General features: G+C 38.1%; 2 protein-coding genes across 2 annotated transcripts; both read left to right on the top strand.

Annotated features, from left to right (window-relative positions):
- The first annotated feature begins 350 nt into the window (after positions 1–350).
- LOC142555046 (uncharacterized) lies at positions 351–13,236 on the top strand. The gene is given in 8 exon segments (XM_075665690.1): positions 351–2,108; positions 2,111–2,169; positions 2,834–2,924; positions 3,927–4,084; positions 4,219–4,270; positions 4,349–4,431; positions 4,620–4,713; positions 11,288–13,236. Coding segments are annotated over 8 exon segments (2,643 nt in total). The 5' UTR covers positions 351–598; the 3' UTR covers positions 11,884–13,236.
- Positions 13,017–14,828, top strand: LOC142555047 (protochlorophyllide reductase-like). Its single transcript, XM_075665693.1, has 5 exons — positions 13,017–13,235; positions 13,313–13,402; positions 13,481–14,015; positions 14,095–14,453; positions 14,539–14,828. Exons 1-5 carry the CDS (start codon positions 13,182–13,184, stop codon positions 14,692–14,694), a joined length of 1,194 nt encoding a protein of 397 aa, XP_075521808.1. The 5' UTR covers positions 13,017–13,181; the 3' UTR covers positions 14,695–14,828.
- Positions 14,829–19,213: the final 4,385 nt, after the last annotated feature.

Below are 19,213 nucleotides of genomic sequence, written 5' to 3' on the forward strand. Positions count from 1 at the left end.
TCATGGTCGACCACCTTCGCACAAAATCAGTACGCACACACAGCAGCAAAAAAACACAAAAATTCGACATAAACACTGAAGAAACAAATCGAAATAAACGCGAACATTACCACATTTTCGTTTGTCATTTAATCGATTGAGTTTGCGTGTCGCCTTTGAGAGAAAGGTTTTTCTTCTGGGAACGGAGGGTTTACGGTGAGGGAGATGGAAATTTTAACGCAGTAGACTGTTTAATCGATTGTTTAAAGAATTTAAACTTAAAATCTAGGGACAAAAATGTAAATATACCTATGTATCCTTTTTTTTAAAAAAATCACATTGGAGTCCCTTTTCCCTAATTTTCCCTCTTCTTGCGTCTCTCTGTCCAACCCATCATCGGATCTGCACTTTTCTCTTCCACAGCTCTGCAAACACGCGTTCCACGAACCCCAAGCCCATTTTCACCCACCCTTTGGTCTTTTCTCGTTCGCGTTACAGAGGGAGGTAGGGGGGCTGGGGGAGCTAGAACCAGTGATCTACCCGATCTTTCTGTGAATGTGATTCGGGCCGTCGCTTTTCAATGGGAGAAGGTAAGTCATGAGCAAATCTTGGGAAGAAGATGATGATGGTGAGTGCTTCCACGACTCATTCGATCGCCTCGTTTCTTCCTCCAACACTTCCTGCTCCTGCTCGCCTTACTCTTCAGAGCCCGAGGAAGAGTACGATCATCGCCCAGACTACAACCCTGAGAGTCACAATTCCGGTCAATCCCGCCCCGTGCCAAGATTTCCCTGTGGGCGTGTGCGAAAACTACGATCTTCGGACCTCCCAACCCTTGTCCGTGGAGGAGCGCCGCTTACACCTTCTCCGCCAGATGGGTCTTAGTAGGAACTCCTATCTCCTGCGCCAACGCCCCTCACGAACTGTCTTACTTTCACCTGATCACTTGAACCCTGGTGACAAATCTCAGAGTTTTAGTGGTAATTTATCCAATAGCCTTGGTTCTTCTCGGAATTGCGTTATTAGTGGTAGAGCATCTGTATCTGGAGTTGTGCGATCAAAATCAAATGCAAACTGCGATTCTGCTCTAATTTTGGAAGTTCGGTTGGATAATTCGGTTGGCAGTGACCGTGCTGGTGTGATTGATGCTGCTGTAAATAATGTTAATCAGAGTAGTGGCCTTGAATCACCGGTGAACATTTCTAGTTCTCCAGGTAAAGCACCGAAAATTAAGATTGATGTGGATGGGACACGACACGGGAGTTTTAATAGTTCAACACCTGCTTCTAAGAATGAGTTGGATGAGAGTTTGGAGCGTGATGTCGAAAGTGGAGTCTGTATGATAAAGAATCTCGATAATGGGAAAGAGTTTGTGGTGAATGAGTCGAGGGAGGATGGGATGTGGGAAAGAATCAAGGAAGTAGGAACCGAGAGGCAGTTCGCCATGGAGGAGTTTTACTCTGAGATGTCGGTTGGGACATCACCCATTGTTCAGGTGTTGATGAGGAGGCAGAATGTAGATGAGAGGAAGAAGGAAGGTTCGGATTCAAAGACTGATGGTAGCTGTGGGAGTGGATCTAAGATGAAGAGAAGAGGAAGCTGGTTGAGGAGTATGAAGAATATGGCGAATTCCGTTGCTGGGATTAAGGATAAGCGAAGCAGTGATGAGAGGGATACTTTTTCTGAGAAGGGCGGAAGGAGATCAAGCTCTGCCACGGATGATAGCCAAGATGTTTCCTTTCATGGGCCGGAAAGAGTTCGTGTCAGGCAGTATGGTAAGACTGTTAAAGAGCTTACGGCAATGTATAAGAGCCAGGAGATACAGGCACACAATGGATCGATTTGGACAATTAAGTTTAGCTTGGATGGTAGGTATTTGGCTAGTGCTGGTGAGGACCGTGTGGTTCATGTGTGGCAGGTTGAAGAAGCGGAGAAGAAGGGAGATTACATGTTTGATATATTTGAAGATGGGAATTTCAATCTACTGTGTCTAGCTAATGGATCACCAGAGCCCTCTTCATTGTCGTCCAATATAGATAGTCACTCCGAGATGAAGAAAAGAGGGAGGTCATCTGTAAGTAGAAAATCGTTGAGTGTTGAGCAAGTGTTGGTGCCAGATTCCCTTTTCTCTCTTGTACGTTTCAAGGTCATTCAGATGATGTTCTTGATCTCTCATGGTCCAAATCTCAGGTAAGACAATTTTTCCTTCTGTGACTGGTAGAATTCTACGATTATAATTCTATGACACCCAATGTGCAATGCAAACCTTTTACGATAATCTTTGATTACTGCCTGTTGTGGAATATATTAGTTTCTTATGTTTCGTTTTCAATACTTTTGTGCTTGGTATGATGCCCTCGGAGTTACGCTGGCCTTTCATTGTGATTCCTTGATTTTATCTTAGTCACATATGTAATGCAGCAGGTCAGAGAGCACCATAAACGTGGACAGTTCTCCATATGATAATTCCTTCTGGTTATATAAATAAAAAAGGATATATGTTTCTTTACATCTATTAACTGTCATAGCTACTTCTCTTGATGGTTCAAAGCAGCTTGAGAGTCAAATGGTAACCCTGTGAAAATCTAGTGATCCAATCTTTGTTTTCCAGTGAAATGTTGGAACTTGCAAGTGTTTTATTCAACTTATTTAATGACTTGGAAATATTACTTATGTGACTTTACTGCAGTTCTAATCTATGCTGTCCTAAATATTTTTAAGAAGTATTTCAGCCACAATTTTGAATTGTTTTTCACTGTAATCTTTTTCCAAAATATGTTGCCATGTACAGATTTATTAATTTCAATTAGGACATTAAATTAACACACTTCAACCCATTCTCTCTTGTCTGTAGCAACTATTATCATCTTCAATGGACTTAACAGTGCGGCTATGCGATTTGTCAACCACGTGTTGCTTAAAGATCTTTTCGCACAGCGACTATGGTAATTTTTTATATCTGTGTTACTGTCTTGCTCGAGCTTCTTTATCAACCTTTGAGATCAGACCGCCTTTAAAGTGTCTATTTGGTTGTGATTGTGGGACTTCTTGAATAAATACTACTGCAAATCTGAAATACTTTACTGCATATGCTCCTAAGTATGGAACTACCAACTTTCTTTGTTATGCTGCATTTGACACCTGAGAAGCTGCATTATGCTGGAATCTTTATGGAGCAAAAATGATAGTTTGGACTTTGGTGTGACAAATAAAGGATGGATCAAGGACTTTTGGGAAGGCGAAGGACAATAGCAGAAATAGGTGAACTGAGAGGACTGTCAAAATTGGTCTTGGTGTTAATTGATTCCTTTAAAAGATGACATGGTAGTCTTCGTAAGCATACAAAAGGAATCCTGTGGCCATGCATGATTTTATTCTACATGAAATTTTTGTTGAACCATTGAATAAAGCCTGTTTGAAACAATCATTACTGTCATAATCTGATGCATGGTTGTACCAGACTTCCTATCCAAATTTAGTTGTCTTTGTGATTAGCATGAAGAATAATTCTTGGTGCGTGAAGAATGGAAAGGATGCACATGAGAAAGTATAGCAATTTTTGTAAAATTAACAATAAAGATTTGTTCAAGTGATTGATTGTATATAATGAGATTAAAATTGAAGTGGGATTTTATTGTTTTGTTATGAAATAAGCAGGGTATTCGGTGGGGTTTGGACCCTTAAATATTTGAAATCATTAAGAGATTGTGGATGTGGCGAATAAGGTGGATAAAGGAAGGAAACTGCTCTTGAGTAGTTGAGGGTCTAGTTGCTTGCCTATTGATTTAGTGTGATCGACCAGGTCGCTTATGGATATTTGGCTCAATTTTCAACGCATAGGAATTTTTTCCCCTTCTCTTACTAGTTTTTGATTTCTGAGCTCAAGAACTTTCTTTGAAGAGAGTTAAATATTGTTAATCTGCTGACAAGTCTTCTGGATTTAACAGTAACCTGCATCCAGTTCAATCCTGTTGATGATAGATACTTCATCAGTGGATCCCTGGATGCTAAGGTGCGCATATGGAGCATCCCTGATCGCCAAGTTGTTGATTGGAGTGATTTGCATGAAATGGTTACGGCAGCTTGCTATACACCAGATGGACAGGTCTTGCATAAATTGTATTTATTACTGTAAGTTCTAATTGTTTCAGTTTCTTTTAGTGCATAGTCTGGATAAATCCATTTGATTTTGCATATACTCAATTTGTCTTTATAAAATAAGTTCATAAATTATTGTAGGGGGCTCTGGTTGGTTCATACAAGGGTAGCTGCTGCATATACAACACATCTAGTATGATATAGTAAATTAGTTGCATAAGACAAACTTCTCTTGATTAGTTTTTTTATGCATGCTACAATCTTTTTCCAGACAATAAATTGCAGGAAAAAAACCAGATAAATCTGCAGAATAAGAAGAAGAAATCCCATCAGAAGAAAATAACCGGTTTCCAGGTAACCATGGCATTAGTAACTGCAGAAAAACATACACTAACTATGTATCCACTTATTCAGGGAGATGAAAGCGGGTAGTGGTGGCTGCTCTCCTAATTGTTATTCAAATTATTTTAGCATCTCTGCCTTGAAAAGCTTGTTTTTTAAAATTATTGAAAAACTTGATTCTGATTTCACATATTTTGCAGTTTGCACCTGGAAGTACATCTGAAGTGCTTGTCACATCTGCCGATTGTAGAATTCGAGTCATAGATGGTGTTGAGCTTGTTCACAAGTTCAAAGGTATGAAGATGTGTCTTAGCTATTCTTTTAGTTCATTAAGGCTGTGATTTTGATCTATTAAATTCTTGATGGTATCACTTTAATGTGCTTGCCAAAGTTTTACGTTTTTTTTTATTACTGAGTGTCCGCCAACTCACTTTATTGGCTGTAAAATTTCACAATCACCCTAACTTTTCTCCAATCCTCGGATGCTTCCAAGATTTATTTTTCTTCAATTTGGTCCTTCTATTAAATTTATGATATCCATGTCTACCAGATGTTGAAAAGTCAAATTGTAAACGTCTCACTCGTTTTATAAAGTGCGGAATTTTTTTTATCTCGCGCTTTTCGAAAGAACATTTAAAATAATCGTAATTATCTTACCGTAAAAATAGTTCAGTTTAAATTAACCGAACTTATCCACAATCATACGAAAACATAAAATAATAAAAATCTTAAAATCATCAACGTATGAAAATCTTCATCTCCTCTCAATCTCATAAATCGTAATGTGGAAAATATATGGTCCTCGGGTCATGTCACCCCACCAAGTCTGTCTACTCAGAGTTCGGCACCTCCAGTCTCCTCATCATGAATCTCACCTGCATCACACACGCCTAGTGAGTCTAAAGACTCAACACACCTGCACCGTTAATAGCAAATACATATACATAGCACACAGCATGTGAAAAATATCATATTCAACATACCTTTCATGAACTTTAAAAATGTAACATAAACGTGTCGTGTTAAATCATGACGTGTCAAAACAGCTCATCGTTAATCATCATTCATCATTCATCGTTTATCATTTATCGTTCATCATTCATCCTTTATCGTTCATCATTTATCATTCATCCTTTATCGTTCATCATTTATCATTTGTGAATTCAGTTCATTAGAGGTGACTATCGTACATCATTCATCATTTACGATGGATCCATCATACATAGAACCGCGGTACCTGGCGGCTGTCGGACATCAGTGACAGGATCACCCATCCACTGTGCCTAGGCCTCATCAGCAGCATTTACATATACGTCTTAACCATTTACATATACTTCGATAGCCACAACTAATTCCCATCATTCAAAACATTAGTTCATCACTTATAAAAATCTTGAATAAATGCAATTTTTCTTAAATCCAAGCATGCGACGTATATCTTCATAAAATCTTAAAATCGTGATCATGATGCATGAACATTTAAAATATCATAAATTTGTGCTCAGGGCGCTGCTAGGACCAACATCTAACCCCAGATGCAAAATGACCATTTTGCCCCTGGAAACCCAAAAATTACCATTTTGCCCATAGACGTAAAATTTCAGTTCTTTGACATTTTCTTAATTTCATTGACTCTAACACGTCCCAAATAATTATTTAAGCTTACAAGAACTTTCCCATATTTTTATTTGGCTTAAATCTATGACTTTTAAATTTATCTTTAAATATAACCTTTTAATGCGTTTTAATCCCGAATTAAACCAAACCTTAGCATAAAATTCCCAAATTAAAAACTTAGACTTCTAATAATTATTTGAGCTTAAATATAATTTTCCATAATTTTATTAAATTTAAATCTATGCGTTTCAATTAATTCTTTAATTAACGTTTCGTGCGGCGATTAAATCCCGGATAAAACCAAAACTCATTATTTTGATCCGAAACTTACCAAACTCCTTAAAACATCCCAAAACATATTTATAATCATTCCTAGATGTAATATCGAGTTCATTTCATAACTTAATCCATTCGTTTTAAAACTTGTACCGGAGTCCCGGTTTTAACCCGAATCGATTCGAAACTCAACCGAATTTTCCCAAACTTTTTACCACACCCTAAAAACACTTAAAAGGTTCTAAGAACCTCAAAAACCAAGCTCTTACACGTGCTAACCACCCTTAACCGCTGCTGGAAAAATCCAGCAACTTCCTTAAACATAAAGCCTAGTACCTCCCGTCCTTTATTTGCGCTCTAGCCTACGCCCGGCTGCTTCAGCACCGACTCAACCCTCCTGGGACCATCCTAGGACTCCTTTGGACCCAAAGACACCATGGCTCCAACCCCATGCAGCCTACACACTAAGCCTCCACGCTAGGAGCTGAAGCACCCCCACCGCGAGTTCCTTTGCTCTAGACTCATTCGTGCTTCTTAAGGTTCAGGCCAGCAGCGTTAAGGCTCTCCCAGATCATGGTTCGAACCCATCAGAGGCAGGTCCCAAGCCTGGAATCACCCCTACGCCGGCAGCTTCCCTCCCCAACTCTCGATCTACTCGACATCCTTCAAGGAACCACCGATCCCGTCTATAACTCTCACTCCCTCGGCCATCAGTGACTCCAGCAGCTGTACCACCTAATTCTTTGACAGAAAAGACCCTAAACCACGACATCAGCAGCCCCTTTACACCACAGTTCACAGAATATGTGAGTTGCACAAGAACCATGCACAAAACCGAAATAAACCAAAGAAAACGTGAGCCACAACAAAAAGAATGAGGGAAACATAATAAATCAGAAAGCTTTTCCTCTTTGTGGCTGGATCGAAAATTTAAAGGCTAGAACACAATCATTAGCATATATATGACGTAATTGATGCAGAAATAAAGATACAATGCGTGCCTTAGATGAAATGGCGCGAGAAGATCGAAGACAAGTGCCGGAATGATTTATTTTTCAAGAACAAGGAATGCCGAGGAAACGTTCAGCTTTATGAGATGGGGAATGGGTGGAATACGGGAGAAATATTGGAAATTAAGAGGGTGTCGGTTGGTGGGAGGGTAGATGGGTGTAGGGTAGCTTAATTAGTTATTAATCAAGTAGCTAATGGTCCTTAAATGATTTAATTAAAAACTTAAAAGAAATTTAAGCCCAAAGAGATTAAAAGTTGGCCCATTAATTCCCAACACACTCCCGAAAAATATTTCATGTTGGAAAGATTTTGAAATTATTAACTGAACCCTCAAAAATTCCCCCGATTCGATAAAATTTATGTATCGCTAAAAATTAAAATCATGCGGATAAAAATATCCAATAAATTCTAATACATGAAAAATATCTTTAAAACATCTTATATTAATTAATAAAAATTAATCGTGTAATAAAAATAATTTTCTTGAAAATTCTCCGGTCTCCGCTTCTCGTTCGTGCACGAAATGAAACTTAAAATCATAGTGCATGAACTTTTAACATTTCATGAATTAAATGCTATCATGCAATAATAATGCATAAAAATAATTAAACACAATTTAATAAAATAAAAATACATTTTAATGCTTTAAAACAATTTAATAAAATACCAAAGAAATTTAATAATTTGCATGTGTGTGGTTCACGTGGACTTTCCGATTTTCGGGACGTTACACAAATGATCTATCAAAAGAATCGTGTTTAGAATTATAATTACTCTGATACCCATATCCACCTGATTGATAACCAGTCGGATCATACCCAACATTTTGAGAGTACCAATTGTAACTCATCGATCAGCTATGTAGCACGGATATCTTAAATTTTTTTTTGAAGTATCGGACACGGATACGACACGGATACGGATACGACACGCGGATACGCGTGTCGGATACCTCAAAATTCATATCATTGACTTTGTTTAGGGTTGACCAGCCGGATATGTTTTGGACACGGCGAGGACACGCCATGGATACTGCATGGATACGTTTTTCGGATACGTTTGGGTAAAATTGCAAGTATTTAAAAGTTTTAGGGGTTAATTAAAAAAATTAAAATTTCTAGGGACTAAAAGAAAAATAATTTAAAATAAATTTTGTTGGGCTTTTAAATCCATAAATATATTTGTCCGTCTCTTTCATTCCATTTCTATAATTTTTACTTTTCAATACTAAATTTATATAAATATAAATAATATTTATATATATTTTAATGATTGTCGTGTCCTAGCCGTATCGTGTCTAATATTTTCAAAATTTGACGTGTCGACGTATCCGTATCGTATTTGATACGATACTCGTACCCGTATCCATACAACATAGTCGATCAGTAATTATCTCTCATTTGAATTTGTCGATTTCCCCACAATCCAAGACATCTTATATGTTCTCCGACACCCATGTATGGTTGAGAAAAATCAGTTGAATGTTCTTTATCACTGGCACTAGAGAATTCTGATAAACTTTCCAAAAAATGACGTTCGCAAGTTCCTACTGCTACCGTTCCATTCCACCGTTATAACGTCGAAGAACAGCGCTACAAAACAATCACCGATTTGCCCTGGAAATTTGAAACGGTAGTGACCGTTCCCGTTCCGGAACGAGCATTCCGGCCGCGACACGGCCGTTCCGGCGAACCATGCCTAGACCAATTTTTAATTTAATTTGGCGAAAATACCCCTCAATCAATAGTTTTATGTGTGAAATAAATAAATCATCTAATTACGGGAATACATGTAATTTAATATCCCAAATTCGAGTTTCAACTTGCTATTTCAAATAATATGAATTTTAGTAATCCTTGACACTCTTAATACCATGTTTCAAGCCTTGTAGCCTCTTTAACATTTCTCGATAGTAGTGATTGGATACAAACCTCTTCCTCACGACCCTCTACATCTCATCCTATGTTTCGATAGGTTTCTCATTGAACCTTCTTCTAGTGGTCACAAGTTGATCACACCAAAATAAGAGCATAATTTAAGAATTCAATCACCGCCAACCTAAACTTTTTGAGTTCGGAGTAGTGGTCACAGTCGAACACAAATTCTACCATCTTTTCCCACTCTAGGTAAGCTTCTAGGTCAGATTTACCATGGAACGACTATTTCTTCATTTTAATGCTAACCATATTACCATATTCTCTACCCCATCGTTACATCTACCATGTACATCATCTCTTTTACCTCTCCTAAATCCTCTATTTTCATCCCGACTCTCATCATCGTCTCTCTTCTTCTCCTCTGCCCATATTCTTAAACTTATATCTAATCCCGCTAGTGCCTAGTACTAACCTCAAGGCTACTCATCCTCTAATGTAATGGATCTAATTCGGCCCTCATCATCCTATTGAAATGAGACCAAACAACGCCTTCATTTGAACCTTGGAAAGTCCTTGGTTCGAGCCATCCTCCACCTTCTCAAATTTTCTTTCAGATATTGTACCTGCAAAAAACGTTAGTAGAAATAACAAAATATTCCTCATCCAAATTCTTACGGTCACTCCAAAGTAAAATCACTCGCTCTCTTTTTCTTTTTGTTCTCACTGCAAATATTTCACGCGTCACTCCAAGGAAAAACACTCATGCTCAAGTATTTCACTCAAGTTTGAAAATTGTTTCGAAGGGTGCTTTTAGCTTGTGTGTATCAAAGTTACAAGTTCAAATTTCTAGACATTGGCAACTGTCTGATTTGGACTGCACAAAACCAAGAAAGTTTGAATATTTTTCCAAGAACTTGAATATGACTTGTACTAAAGACAAGAACAGGCGGTCTGAGGCTATCCGACAAGCGAGGCTAGCGAGTAGGCGGCCGAGGCGGAGGCGGCTGAGTCGATCAATGTTTTTAAAATCTCAATCAACCGTCAAAGTCAAATAATTTTAAAAACCCTAGACATTTTCTTTTATATTTACTTTCGGTTTCAACTATCCTCCATCGTCAACCATCACCAGCCTCAAATCGCCTCCAGCCGCCCGTTGTCGCCGCCCCTTCCATCAACCACCACCTTAATTATCTTGTTAGTTTGCATTTATATATTTATTTGCATTTTGTATAAAAAAAATATTACTATGTGTAGTTATATTGCATGATTATATATAATTACTTACAAAAAATTGATAAAACAAATTCAACCGCCTAGGGTGGCCGAGGCGATAGGCGGTCACTGACTGCCCCGCCACCGCCTCCCATTTTTTACAATGAGATAGAATTGGTTGAGAAGATTCATTTGTTACTGTTATTACGTGGGTTGGAGGAGAGCTTGGTCATTAAGTCTGTAAGTGACGTGCAACTTGTAGGAGATTGATGAAGCTTGGAGAAGAGAACATATGGTGACACACAAGTTGGGGAAAATGAAAGGCAAAAATAAGTTGGGGAATATGAGAGGTTATGTATAACTAAAACCTAAAAGAAACCAAACGCTTCAGTAATAATCTCTTATATTTACTTACTGCAAAAAAATTATTTTCTCTCACAATAAATTTTCATTACATTACCCCATCAACCCAACCAAATGTATCCTAGGAGTATTTTATCAGGAAAAATGATATGGAATGCATGATAATTGATACCTATTTTGAATTTGTTGAATTATAAGATTTGATCATTATTCTGTTAATTTTACATCTATTGTTAGATCTTTATCAAGAGAAATTTTTCCAGAGATTATTAGAAGGATCAAGAGAGAGTTATTAGAAGGATCACGTTGAAGAATCAACAAAGAAATGGATGATGTTAAAATTTGATTCGGTTATGACTTCTATCAATTTGACTTTGTTTCACCTCCGATGTGATTTAGTATTCACCCAATATTTTATCTTTAATATAGTAAACCTAATTGAAGCATCTGCTTTGGTTTAAATATTTTACATACTTTTTTATGGCCAAGAAATTAATTGACTCTCTTGACAGGTTTCCACAACACACACAGACAAATCTCAGTCTCCCTTGCATCTAACAGGAAATATGTGATCTCAGCGAGTGAAGATTCTTATGTTTATGTTTGGAGGCATGAAGTTGGATCACAACCAAACAGAAGTAAAGGTGTTTCCATTACCCAATCTTATGAGCTTTTCCATTTTCTAGATGTATCTGTGGCAATCACTTGGCCTAGCATGACGGATCAATATGAGGTTCAACATAGTTCTGGGGAGCAAAATGGTATGGTTGATCGATTTGAGGAAGATATAATAGCCAATCATCCGACTACACCTGTTGAAGAAGCTAATGGTAGCGAGAGCTCGCCATTAGCATCTGATCGAAGTAGTAGCCCATTTAATGGAACTCCATCTCGCGCTACAAATAATCACCTATTTGATAGAATCTCAAGAACATGGTCTGAGGAGAAACTCATCACAGCTACTAAGAACCATAGTCCTCGTGTTAGTGTCGACTACTCCAATGGGTTTTGTCAAAACAGGTCAGCCGTGGGTATGGTGATAGTAACTGCATGTCTCAGAGGAGAGATCAGGATTTTTCAGAATTTCGGGTTGCCAGTTCGAATATAGGTGTTATTTTCTATGCTGCACCAGGTGATGTGTATCGATCAGTGTTGGATTTGATAGGTTCTACGCAAATTCCGAATGATTCAACAATGTCAATACTCGTAGTGTATACCACCTGGTGTAGCTTATAACTATGCCAAAATTAGTCAGCAATGGATTCAAAAGGCAGTGATCAAGTGAAGTGCCTAATGGATTCTTAACGACAACATTTCCAAAACTGTACAGATTTTGTGAGAAGGTAATGTTTTAGAGCATCTTGTTGGCGGTGAGGTGCAAAGAAGATGTTAAACCATTTAGAAACTTGTTTGTTTCTATAATCGGCAAGTGTAGAGTGTCGAAATATTTACAAAAATTCTTTTGACAGTTTCATTCAATTTTATACTGGCATTTGTATATACATATTGTTGGAGGTAAGGCTGAAAGTGGAGTATCTGCTATTAAAGATACGGGCAGCTTCCGTACCCGTTTTGTACATGTATCTGTGATTCGAAATTTTCAAAAGTAAAAGGAAGTATTGTTTGATTAATGGTTTGCGACATGTCTTTATTTTTCTTTGTAGCATTGTCTTTTCGATATTTTGCAATATTTAGTGTTGTTTCTTCTACGCCATTAACTAGACTTGGTTTGCTTTCCGAGGAAACTATGGTTAATCCCATGCGCTTGGCTATTTTGAACAGGCAAATGTTTCTTTAGATTCGTGGTCTAGCAAGTATCTCGACTTAATTTTGATTCTGGCAAGAATGATGCTATAAACCTTGGACAAAATACTGGACCGTGTCCATGTTGTTTGGAAAAATAACATTTGAAAATTGGGATTTCTCGTTGGTTGGCTAGTGTGTTTCCATGGATGTAAACAATATTCTTGACTTACGGAACTGTAAATAATATTTCCTGCACATCCGAGAATGATGCCATAATCCATTCGATTACCGTTATCTATATTTCCATATCCCAGCCCATAACGACGTTGGGGAATGCACCCGCACCCCACCCAATATCCGTATTTTGTAAGTTGTAACTACCAACACCAGCTTTTTCTTGGCTGTGTAAGAAAAAGGTAATAAAAAAATATCACGAGGGAAATCCCAAACCACAAATTCTGATTGGTTTTCACAGTCCAATTGGCATATACGTCCACAAAATATTATCTTATCCTTATATCTTTGTCAAATATCTCCCAAAATCCTCAATATATACACTGTTATAAGTTACTCCACTCACAAACTCAAAAGTATCAAGTGTTGCTTGGATTGACAGCAATAAAAAAATATTTTACTCAGCCATCACTCGCTTGATACTCAATGGCTCTACAGTCAGCTGCTTTTGTTCCCTCTGCATTTACCGTTCACAAGGAGGTATGTGGATAAATTAACATAATTTTCAGGATTCAGTTTCCTTTGTTCTTGGCTAAGATTTTATGCTTCCACTGCAGGGAAAAATCACTGCAGGTTTGAAGGAATCTTGCCTGTTTGGAGTCTCACTCGGAGACCATGTCAAAGCTGAACATAGCTCTTCTGCCAAGGTAACCACTAACCACCACTTCATGTCTCCTTCTTCTCCAACTGTTCATAAATGAGACAGTTGGGTTTTGTTGATGCAGAGAGAATTTGGGTCAAGAAAGTTGTTCGCATTTAGAGTTGAGGCAGTTGCCACAACCACCCCAACTGTCACCCCCTCCAACGTCCAAGGGAAGAAGACTTTACGGAAGGGAACTGTGTTGATCACCGGAGCCTCCTCTGGTTTAGGCCTTGCCACGGCTAAATCTTTGGCTGAGAGTGGGAAATGGGACGTCGTTATGGCTTGTAGGGACTTCCTCAAAGCTGAGAAAGCAGCTAAATCTGTTGGAATGGCCAAGGAGAACTACACCATCATGCATTTGGACCTCTCATCCCTCGAGAGTGTGAGGCAATTTGTTGAAAACTTCAAGCGTTCCGGTCGACCCCTGGATGTCCTCGTTTGCAATGCTGCCATCTACCAACCAACAGCAAGTGAGCCATCATTCACAGCCGAGGGATTCGAGCTCAGTGTTGGCACTAACCATCTTGGTCACTTCCTTCTTTCGAGATTGCTTCTTGATGAAATGAAGAAATCCGATTACCCTTCAAAGAGACTCATAATAGTGGGCTCCATCACAGGTATAGTAAACAAAGAATGATCCAGTATCGTTTTATCTGATCAATACGGCTAAATTCAAATTCAACATTATATGTTCAGGTAATACAAACACGTTGGCTGGAAATGTGCCTCCCAAGGCCAATCTTGGGGACTTGAGGGGTCTTCAAGGGGGTTTGAATGGCCTCAACAGCTCTGCCATGATTGATGGAGGAGACTTTGACGGTGCAAAAGCATACAAGGACAGCAAGGTCTGCAACATGCTCATAATGCAAGAGTTTCACCGCCGATACCACGAGGAAACCGGCATCGCATTCGCTTCCCTATACCCCGGATGCATAGCCACCACAGGGCTATTCAGAGAGCACATTCCTTTGTTCAGGCTCCTTTTCCCTCCATTCCAGAAGTACATCACCAAGGGATTCGTCTCAGAGGAGGAATCTGGCAAGAGGCTTGCTCAGGTACTAAAGCAAAGCAAGCAATTCTTTTATATATATAACACGTGCAACCTTCGGCAAATTTTTTTCTGAATTATGTTTGATACAGGTTGTGAGTGATCCTAGCTTGACAAAGTCTGGTGTGTATTGGAGCTGGAACAAGGACTCGGCATCTTTCGAGAACCAGTTGTCTCCAGAAGCCAGTGATAGCGACAAAGCCCGAAAAGTGTGGGAGGTCAGCGAGAAACTTGTTGGTTTGGCTTAGGAGAGTGTACTCTTGATTGTAATCTTTGCCACAGGCCAAGATTTTGGATTGAGGAACTTGACATTTTTCGAAACCCGGAAAAAAAAAGTAGAATCATGTAAGAATCAATAAATTACTCGATCCTTTTTTTTCAACATTCTACATGGATACTGGCAACACCGCATAACCAATAACCAGCAAAGTGATTATTTCTTAAATGGAATGGATCACACCAATGTAGCGTAAACGAACTTAGTACTCATCGATATTATGTTTAAGAATCGAGCAGATTCTTCGGGATCCTTCATTCTTCAAACGGGAAGAAAACACACTTAATTTCTTGAAATAGTTTGCCTTTCTAGCTTGAAATATCACAAGCTTAGAATCCATTTGCACCGAGTTTTATGAATTTTTTAGCAAGTTTGGTCAACGAGCTTGATGTTTGTGTGAAGAACCTATTCTTAGGACATGTCATTTAGATTCCTCCTTCAACTTCTCTCGTTCAAAATATATTATGTTAAGATTAGAACTTGAACCCTAACTCAAATAGAGATGTTGTACAAGTTGCAATTCTTAGGAACTCTGTTCAACCGACGTGAGATATCTCAACATACCCCCTCATGTCCAGAAATGAACAATTAAAACGTGAAGACATTAACGACATGCCCACAAAATCTAGCTCAAAGAAGGAGGATTGTCAAAGTCTATATATAGAACTCCAAGGAACTATATCCAACCGATGTGAGACATCTTAACAAATCAAAAAAATAAACAATATCCATGTGCGTTTTAAATGCTGGACTCCAATTGTTGGGGCACCGTTTTCTCGCACCCAAAGCGCAGCGGAAGTTTAAAATTTTTAGTTTCGACTTTCGAAACTGCCCTTGGACGTCATATGGTTATTGAACATCCATAACGTCTTTGTGCAAGACGGTATTTTGAGTGGTGGTGTGTGTGTGTGTGTGAGAATTGATCTCTGAAAAACAACTCGAAAGGTGTTCTCACACACTGAGGAAAATGAGCTTCTACACTAAGCTGATATAACTTGGAGTGTTCCCTCAACTGGGCTGATTGCTTCTTTGTAAGCTGATATGCAATAAGCGTGCCCTTTCTTTTCTCTCTTGTTTTTCCACACTTCCTTATTCATATCAATTTGTTGATGGTATTGGTCTGTATTTATAACAGTAATGCGACCCTTGTTGGAAACTTAATTTCGGTGGTTTGACAAACTAAAATATTAAATCTATTAAACGAACTGATCACGTATTGACAGTTGCCTAACTGAAGATTAATGTGCAGATTATCGAAGGCAACTGAAGCCAGCTGAACTGAAATTACAACTGACTGATCAGTTGGAAACTGATCAGTTGAGCAGAACTGAACTTCCAAAGACAATTGACTGATCAGTTGGAAACTAATCAGTTGATATATTCAGTTATGAGCTTACCGGCGAATGCCTATCAGCTAATCCTTCAGCTGTACATGTCATCAGTTGAAAAGGACATTCAACCAACAATAGTACAAAGCAGACTGTGACTCGTAGTGGAACGCCGCATTTCAGAGACTACATTGTACGAATATCAGAAGTATATTGACGTGGCAATCAACGAATATAAAGATTCAAATTATATTTAATGTTACCGTTGAAAGGAAGCCTATAAATAGGCGAGAAGAGCAATTGAGAAATAATGCTTATCAATACGACTAACCTATTCTCTCAAACTTGCTGTTACTCTGCTAAATCTATTTCTCTTATTTGAGATTCAAAAAGCTCACACTTATCAAAACTATTCGTAGCATTTATGGCTACTTTTTGAGCTTACTAGCAGAAACTATTGTATTACTTATTTGATCTAAGTTAGATCAGTCGTGCTTAATCCAGTCGAAGAACTGTGAAAATTGTTGTTAACTAAGAGTTTCAGTTTTGACAGTATTAAGTTCAAACTGAAGTGGGTCTGTTTAAGTTTTGTATTGATCAAAGTCTTTTAGTTCATATCATATCCTTGTGATAGAAGGGGTGACGTAGGAGTTATTCATTCTCTGAACATCCATAAATCTTTGCATTATTATTCCAGTCATTTATTCTATCTTTCAGTCAGTTTATTTTCGCAACTATATTCAATTAAACTGATTGTCATCGACTGACGAAATTCCTAAGTTTCAGTTTATTACAAAACTGATACTTCATTCGAAAAAGTTATAAAAATCGTGAGTGTTTATTCAACCCCCTCTTTTAAACACTTTTCTACATATTAACCGATCCTATCAAGTGGTATCAAAGCGGTTGAATCTTGTCTCAGAATATTCTTACTTACAACTGTTCAATATGTCTTCATTCAACAAGATACCAATGTTTTCCAGAGAAGACTTTGACGACTGGAAAATAAGAATGCAGGCTCACTTAGCTGCACAAGATAATGACATGTGGTATGTCATCACTAATGGTCCAATGAAGATTCTAAAAGCAAACACTGTAGTTGCCATCACTGACAGGGCACCTCATCGAGTAGAAAAGCGCAGAGATGAATGGACAACTGAGGACAAAAGAAAAGCAAACTTGGATAATGTGGCCAAGGACATCTTATACAAAACACTGGACAAAGTCACATTCAGCAAAATCAAAATATGCAAAACGGCCAAAGAGATATGGGAAAAACTCATCCAGCTGTGTGAAGGAAATGAACAAACCAAGGAGAACAAGCTATCAGTTGCTGTTCAAAAATTTGATAATATCAAGATGAAAGCTGGAGAGTCTATGCATGAGTATGATGAAAGAGTCAGCTGCATCATCAATGAACTGAATGCACTTGAAAAAGTGTACTCAAATAAAGAGGTGGCTCTGAAGGTGGTAAGAGGTCTTCCCAAAGAGTGGGATGTCAAAACCATGGCTATGCGTGAATCAAAAGATCTTAACAAAGTTGAACTACATGATCTATTTGCTGATCTAAAGGCATATGAATTTGAACTACAGACCAGAGAAGGGGAACCTTCTACTCCAGCTGCCACAACGGCCTTAACTGCTGTCAGACAGGAACCAACTGGCTCAACTGACAGATCTGCTGATCAACTTAGAAATGATGCCATGTCATTGTTTGTCAAAAAATTTGGAAGGTTTATGAGGAAGAATCAAGGAAACTTCCAAAAGTAATACCAGAAGAACCAATCTAAAGAATAATCCTATGTTTGCTACAACTATGGCAAATCAGGTCATTTCATAGCAGACTGTCCTAAGCCAAAGAAGAACAGTCGAGGATCAATTGAAAAAGCAAAGAAGCTCTATGAGCCAGGATAAGGACTAAGGATGACAAGAGATCATCCAAAAAGAAGCATGAAGTGCTCTTGGCTGAAGAGAGAAAATCAAAGTGGGCTGAAATTGACAGTGATGAGTCAGAACCAGAAAGCCCAAGCAGCTCAAATGATGATGAAGAGGAAGTTAAATGCTTGATGGTAGATGATGCTGAACTGGATTCAGCAAGTGAACAGGTATTTGACTTTAGCTCCACTAATTTCACTCGTGAGGAACTCATTACCACACTGCATGACATGGTAAATGAGTATCATAAACTGGCTCGATCATTTGAAAAGGTCAAAGCTGAGCAAAATGATCCCAATGATAACAAAAATGAAACCGATAAGTCAGTTGAAGTGTTAAATTTAAAAGGAGAGATTGCAAAGCAAAATGCTAAACTTATCGAGAACCAAGCTTTGATATGTCAGTTAAAAACTGAGATTTCAAAAAATACTGAACTAATTCAAGCTTGGAACAAGTCCTCAGTTACATTAATTGAAATGCAGAATGCTCAGAAATTTGTTGCTGACAAAACTGGTTTAGGTTTTAACAGTCATGTTGACAACTCTGCAAGTGATACTCAGCCAAGGTTGAATAATGACAAAGGAAAATACATTACCTTTGTAAAATCAACCATGGTAAATGAACATTTAGAACCAAGTAAACCAACTGTTCAATAGACTGAAAGTAAGAACAAAGGCAAACTGTATGGTATTGGATATAGCTCAGAGAGTTCAACTGATACAAGAAACTGGTCTCCTAAACGATTCAGTTACAAATATCAGTACTCAAAGAATGGCTATTACAACAGTAAGCCAGTTCAAAAATGGTATCAAAAGAAAAGTCAGTTTAAAAAGGAAATAATTCATACTGTTTCATCCTCATATCACACACATACTGCTAAAAATTCGAGAAAAACCATTTGGAACACAACAACTGGGAAATCAGTTAGACTGATTCAAGTCTGGGTCCCTAAAGGACTAATCAGTTTAGGACCCAAATAAATATGGGTACTAAGATTATATAATGTGTATGATTGCAGGTAACATGTACAACAAAAGAATCAACTTGGTATTTAGACAGTGGATGTTCGCGACATATGACAGGAGATGCAAATTTGCTATCTCAACTGATCAAGTATACTAGACCAAACATCAGTTTTGGAGACAACTCCAAAGGTAAAAATGTGGATAAGGATAAGCTTATCCATGATAACTTTACAATTAAAGATGTTTTACTTGTTGAGAATTT

The sequence above is a fragment of the Primulina tabacum genome, chromosome 9 (genome assembly GCF_025594145.1).
Source record: "Primulina tabacum isolate GXHZ01 chromosome 9, ASM2559414v2, whole genome shotgun sequence".
Taxonomy (NCBI): domain Eukaryota; kingdom Viridiplantae; phylum Streptophyta; class Magnoliopsida; order Lamiales; family Gesneriaceae; genus Primulina; species Primulina tabacum.